Source organism: Manduca sexta, unplaced genomic scaffold, assembly GCF_014839805.1.
Source record: "Manduca sexta isolate Smith_Timp_Sample1 unplaced genomic scaffold, JHU_Msex_v1.0 HiC_scaffold_1200, whole genome shotgun sequence".
NCBI classification, from domain to species: domain Eukaryota; kingdom Metazoa; phylum Arthropoda; class Insecta; order Lepidoptera; family Sphingidae; genus Manduca; species Manduca sexta.
The window spans coordinates 1-6,934 of record NW_023592042.1 but is presented as its reverse complement, the minus strand read 5'-3'; the positions used below and the strand labels follow the sequence as shown (position 1 = coordinate 6,934).

Here is a 6,934-nt window from a genome sequence, read left to right as displayed (position 1 = left end):
GAAATAGTTCATATTGATTTCCGGTAGTAGTCTTATCCTGAAATATTTAAACTACGGATTTTTATTCTTGTTTCGGAAAATATTTATTTACGAATATCTCCTTCTGCATAAAGTCTGTTTCATCAAAATAATTCCAATATGTTAGTACACTGCGTTGCATGGAAAAATGCCTGTATTAGAAACAGTACTTAGTTAATAAATGTAATGAAATCAAATTCTTAGTTGTTAACAATATGAATGTCAAAACCGACAAAGGGTTCATAAACTATTATAATCTGTACTATTGTTTGTTTGTGCATTTATCTTCCTGCCTTATTTATCCTCTCTTGTCGTTCGTCAGTACACTTGCAATGCGCACGACAGGCACACAATTAGTCCCGAAGAACGCATTCAAACCGATAATTGGGTACGTGGGAGCTAAAATAAATATCTATTTCCTAGAACACGTTCAATATTGAAAAATAAAACCCCTGTGGCCGCTTTACAACTATACTCAAGTAAACAATCCGCCTCACTCATCAATATTATAACAAAGATGACGTAGCTGGTGGTGTACCATTGGTGGGGTTAGAAAATTGATATTGATCTCTATTTTCGTTGTAATAGTAATGCACCCTCTACTGGGTTGTTTCATTCTTATTGTTGTAAAACTACACAGGATATAAAACATATTGACATTCTTTAAATTGGTAATAAAACGGTAATAATAATTAAAATTATTAAACTTAGTCATCAAAATGTGCTTGTGATCAGAATTCAATATGGTTGATAAATTATGTCCACTTTTTCATATTCCAAACGTTTGTACTGACCCGAAGTGCCATCTATCACATTAACTCGCCACTGCACTGATGACCTTAATTATATTTTACGCGACCAACAGTAATTTCATTTTATAAGTCCGCTTCATTTTGAGTTAACAAATAGCCGCTCGTCGCCATTAACGACGCTGATCTCATTTTGATAGTTCGACTACTGATTAATAGTGTTACACTATATTAAAGAGAATATACCCGTGCATAGAAATATTGCCTAATTATTACCTAGTACCTAATTAATGTGTCGCCTTCTGACTACTGTAAAGAAAAGTATATACATAGACTATGGTAAACTACAACTTTTGAAAATTGTTGCGATTTGAAAGATCTAAAGGCGACTACGACGGTTTTTTAATGACTTAGAAATTTTGAATATCACTAGAATTACAAAATTGCAGTATAAAACTACGAATAATCATATTTTAGAGGAGCATAATAAATTTTATGCCACAAATATTTTATGACAACTCACATGCTTATTTTGACATCGATAAACGAAGTTTTATTTTATATGATCAATCTAATACCTACATAATGAATTCATGTAATATTTTTTTTTATATTAAGAATTTTACCATGTTCCCCAGATATCAACAAGCCTAACCAACTCTAGACACGCATTGTACTCATTATAGACGATTAGTGTATTGCTACACTAAAATCTGTTTTGTTAACAAAAAATTCGTTCTAATTTTAACTAGTTTTATGAATGCTAAGTCTATTGTAATATACGCAACGCTTAGATTAACGTATAGTTAATTCATCCGCCCGTCTAATCCACAATGTAATTCACTCTCGCATTAAATAAATATACGACGTGTAGTCTTGTAAAGCGCGGCTTAGAGACCATAATAATATCATCGTGCGAATTAAAGAATTTAACAAGTATAGCACATTCAGAAGATACGTTTATATGCGTCTGCCAGTGATAAAGCGTAATGGACACAGCGAACTGTAGTTCGGAACAAAGGCCTGCGTAATAGTTTCGTTGTATGGCTCAATTTATCTGATGCGACGGTCACACCGCCCGAATATATGGCAATATAGCTCCCGTCATTAAATATAATGTGAATGTACCACCAAACACATGTAGCGAAGACTTGACACATTGTATTACATCATATTTGCGCTTGTCATCTGTTTTAAGTGTAGCAGTAAACACAATTAATGAAAGTATACGTTATTGGAGTTTTGTACCCTAATATTATAAAATTGTCTATTGAAAGTTATCCCTACTTATTAAATATCTTAATGCTGTACTTAATACTTTTAGATACTATTGTAACACACGAAACGTCATTTTATTGCTATTTGTAGTAAAATAGTAGGTACTTTAAACAAAATTCAACATCGTTAATTTATATAACTTTAAAATATGCATACAATCGTTTATGACATTCAAGGAAGTGAATATGTTTAAGCGAAGGTTGCAGTGGTTCCTGAAGGTCTTCCGATTGTTTCAGCTATGACCGTGACCAGCCGTTCACCTTCCAGATCGGCGTCGGACAAGTTATCAAGGGATGGGACCAGGGTCTGCTTGACATGTGCGTCGGTGAGTATCTTAAATACCATGTTTCTTCTTGAATGTATATTATCGAAATTTATTTCGTAAGTTAACTAAACTTTAATATGTTAATAAATTCCCAAATTCTGTGGAAGACACAAGAACGGAAAGTGTCTAATATATTAGCACCCAGTTCTGATTTCTTTTTATATTTTTGCAATTTTAATATGAATTACTAATATTTTATTGATGATTTCGACGGAGTTTATAATAAAAATATCTTGGAATAGTTTTTTATGTTATATCTACATAGAAGTAAAATCCCTAGACATTTCATTATAATGTTATCATTATCTACCTAATCATTATAATTTATAGGTATAAATTTAAAAGAGACTGAGGCAGGCGTTATATTGTAAATGCTATTTATTTATAAAATAAAACTTAAACTTCAGGTGAAAAGCGCAAACTGACTATTCCATCCTCTCTGGGATACGGTGAACGTGGGGCCGGCAACGTCATCCCTCCCCATGCTACCCTGCACTTCGAAGTGGAACTCATCAACATCGGAGACTCGCCACCCACCACCAACGTGTTCAAGGAGATCGACGCGGACAAGGACAACATGCTGTCTCGCGAGGAAGTGAGTATCGAGTTAGCGTTCCAGGCTATGGATACAGACGGCGATAGGGAACTGTCTCGCGAGGAGGTCAGTATTGAGGTGGAGGGCCTGGTGGTATAACACTTGCTGGTGCGGGATTTGGAAACTATATTATGTAACTAGTATCTACTAAGTCACTTCAAATCTGCTATTTGTAAAAACTCGATAACGCAGTAAGTAATATAGATGTAAATACACAGCGCAGGTAATGAAGACTTTCAGAGTACATTGTGTATTTGCTTCAAATTTTGACGCCATGCTTTTAGATATTTAAAATACTCACTATCTAATTAAAACCACTAATTAATTAATAGGATTCTTCGTATGACTGTTTTTTACAGTAAAAATATAATAATCTACATCAAAAATCTTTTTAACAAAATTTAAAGCGCGTTCATAAACCACAAAAAACAAAAATAATTTGACATTACCAATTATGGAGTTATGAACTTATTTAAATTGAACATTGTTTTCGTATATTTGTTTATGTATTTATCTAGCATAGCATTAATTTCATATGCTTTTTTTGTTTTTAGTGGTTTTTAAATTTTTTTTGTGAGTAAGGCTGGCTCGGTGGCACTGGCGCAGTTGTATTGCGCACGCGGTACAACTATCGCGTTGAGACTCATTGTTTAAAATTGAATCAAAATGAGGGTGATTTGGAAAAACTTCGCCTTAAGCGACATGCCGGTGTAAATAGTTTGCATTTTATTTGATGTTATTATGTAATGATTTTCTATCACGAATATTCTCTTATTGATCAGTCCCGGAAACCTCCAATTTAATGCAGGGGGCGTAATAGATTATTCGCTGTGCTCTTTTTATATGTAAATCGGTTTTAATAGCTCCACAGTTTTCCTCAGTGACTCGGCCCGTGAAACTAGTTTATTAGAGTTCGCTTACTAAGTCGAATTTCCACCCCCTAAAACAACTAAGTATACACCTTTAAAAAAATTCGTTAATACTGTTCTTAATTATATATTCATTGTTGTTTATTATTTAAAGATATTAAACTATGAACCTATATAATATATTTATATTCTTACGTCACTACATATTATGTTATATTATTATGGTACTTACATGCATGATGCGATATTTGGCTACATGTTAAAAAATTCTATAGATAAATAGGCCTCTTCTTAGTAGATCATAGGTAATATTATGTTCATAAAATTATACTAACCATAAATTGGTCCATGGGTGTCGGAAAAGTATATTTTTTTTATTATACACAAGGTGTTTACTTTTGACAAAAATTCAAACGTATTCACATTTTTTTGCATTTATAATATCCATTAGAATAGTACTTATATAATTAGTATATTAGTAAATATTATTAAGGTAAGACATGTAATTATAAATACTCGTACACTGGGCGAAAATCACCGTCGTATTTAATACACTTACTTATTTGTAATACATAATTGTGATACATAAGATTTATATATATTTTGCACTCCTCTGTATAATAAACTTTATTGATAAAAAATCTCACACTCCGTGCGCGCAATGTGCTTAAACAGATGTACTAACAGCGTTTTCTCTTCACGTATTTAATAGACAAGTAAGTAGGTACTGGTCCATTTAAGGTTAATAACAGTGTAGTCTTTATTATTATTTATTTAACAAAAGGCATCGCATAGAACACAATCATTATAAAGAATACTTAAGCACTAAATTACATTAAGACTAGATTGTCTTCCTTAGTTAGTCTGACCACTTACTAAGATACAAGACGGGTTGATTCGTCGGTATCAGAGCTCGGAAACTACGAAGGACTTACATTGTCTCAACATGTAAGCCACAGGTAAATATTTGTATCGAACTCTGATTTCCCGCTTCACAGTGGACTATTTACACCACAGAAATGGGCTTAGCGCGAGCGGCTCGGCAAACGATACGACGCACTATGGGGACGTTCCCATAGAAACGGGTGACGTGTAGCTGAAGCAATGAACCTCAGATAATGAACGCCTAATTATAATCTATAATTGACATGTATTTATAAAATTGCTTGCTAAACTAGATAAATTCATGAGATATACGAATGAATACAATGTTTAATTTAATTAGGCACAGATTCCACAATTGATAACCAGTATTAGTATTAAATTATTTTTTGGTTTTAATGCCTAGGTATTTGTACCTAAGCAGTCTGCGTCGTCTCGCTCGTCAATAGGTTATCATGTGCTTATTTAGAATTAAGTGCAAACCGGTTTTAAAGGTGATATCTCACGCACCCCAATAGACGTTTTAAATAAACATTTACGTAGGTTATACTTATTAGACTGCTCGCCATTTCGGTGCTGCGGTCAACTGCGATTAGTACCTAATAATGCATTTTTAATTAAAAACCTGAATGTAATTTAATTTTAGACCTTGATATTTACTACAGATCACTGTTAGCTTATCTGGTATCATCGCATACCTTATCCTCGGCAAGCAATTGTATAGTCCAAAAGTATTGTTAACGCCATCTTTGAAACGTGTAAGAAAACAATTTGCTGACTTTGGTAATGGTATGAAAAATGAATTAGGAATACATATAATAACTTCTAGCTTACTTATAGAGCTATTTTAAGTTTTTAATTTCACATGTGACTTTTCTTGTCCATCAGGTGAGCGAGTATCTCAAGAAGCAGATGGTGCCGTCGGACGGTGCGGAGGTGAGCGACGACATCAAGCAGATGCTGGAGAGCCACGACAAACTTGTCGAGGAAATCTTCCAACACGAAGACAAAGACAAGAACGGCTTCATAAGCCACGAGGAGTTCTCAGGGCCCAAGCATGACGAGCTCTAAACCAATTATATATTAATATTAAGCTAATTAAGCAGCCAATGCTCCCGGGCTCAAATTAAACTGGTCTTGTAATACCTAAAGGGAGCACGTAAAGACTAGTGTGCAGTGCTGAATTAAACAAAATGTATAAGTTATTTAATTTTGTTAAAACCTATGGTTGTTATGAATTAGAGTTCTTTTATTTACATTATTTCAATATTGTGTATATGCATGTTTAAGTCATAACTGAAGGATCATTGTTGAGTCTATTAATTTGTACTTAGTTCGTTTTACGTTGTTTTGTTAGTCAATCAAAAAAAATTTGTAATCTAGGATATTATAGTTAGTGTAAAACAATATTATAATATTATGATGTAATCTAATAAATGGGAATCTGTAATAGAATATCTTTTCATTAATTGTCGAGATTGGTAAGTCATTTTGTAGGTACTCGGTACTCATTTCTACTGCGTTGATCATCTTTCATAATTCTTATGGTCTCTAATAAACTTCATAATCTCCAAACTTATTTTGTAAAACTGTGAAACGCGTACAGCTGAAATAGTCTCAACTCTCTACTATGCGTAATTTGTTATGTATTTTAATTACTAAGAAAGCGCTCGATATAACACGTATCTAAAGTTATTGTAACGATAGGTATATAATAAATGTAATACAGAAGCGTCAAAAATAAACACGCTAATGTTGAAATATTTACAGAAATAAATTGAAAATTACAAAGATGTCATAAACCTCTATTAGATACCCGATTAACTTGTTACTGTTTAGGTAATACAACATCTCTAGATAGCTCGGCTATGACTATTATACTATTCATTGGATATTTATAAAACACTGGGTCTATTGACACTAATTTTTTCAATAAAGATGTTTTACTTGAAGCATTTTTTTTATTCCATTAACCCGTTGAAGCACTAAGTTTACTTACCCTGGTGACTTCGCCAATGCTTAGTAACTATATCAATACCAATATTCGTTACGAAAATACAATTACTTTCTCGACATTAATACTTACTGAGTTTAGTAGAAACAGTTAATTATTTGATCACGCTGTGTTTATAACTCCAATACTAAAGCAAATTTGTACACTTATTTTTCTGCTAAATTTTCGTTAGTGAAACTCATTTTTGAGGGATCCAGTACTTTT

At 32.9% G+C, this 6,934-nt stretch overlaps 1 protein-coding gene across 1 annotated transcript; it reads left to right on the top strand.

Annotated features, from left to right (window-relative positions):
* The first annotated feature begins 350 nt into the window (after window positions 1-350).
* LOC119191212 (peptidyl-prolyl cis-trans isomerase FKBP14-like) lies at window positions 351-6,668 on the top strand. The gene is made up of 4 exons (XM_037445119.1): window positions 351-406; window positions 2,264-2,370; window positions 2,778-2,965; window positions 5,605-6,668. Exons 1-4 carry the CDS (start codon window positions 351-353, stop codon window positions 5,785-5,787), a joined length of 534 nt encoding a protein of 177 aa, XP_037301016.1. The 3' UTR covers window positions 5,788-6,668.
* The last annotated feature ends 266 nt before the right edge of the window (window positions 6,669-6,934 follow it).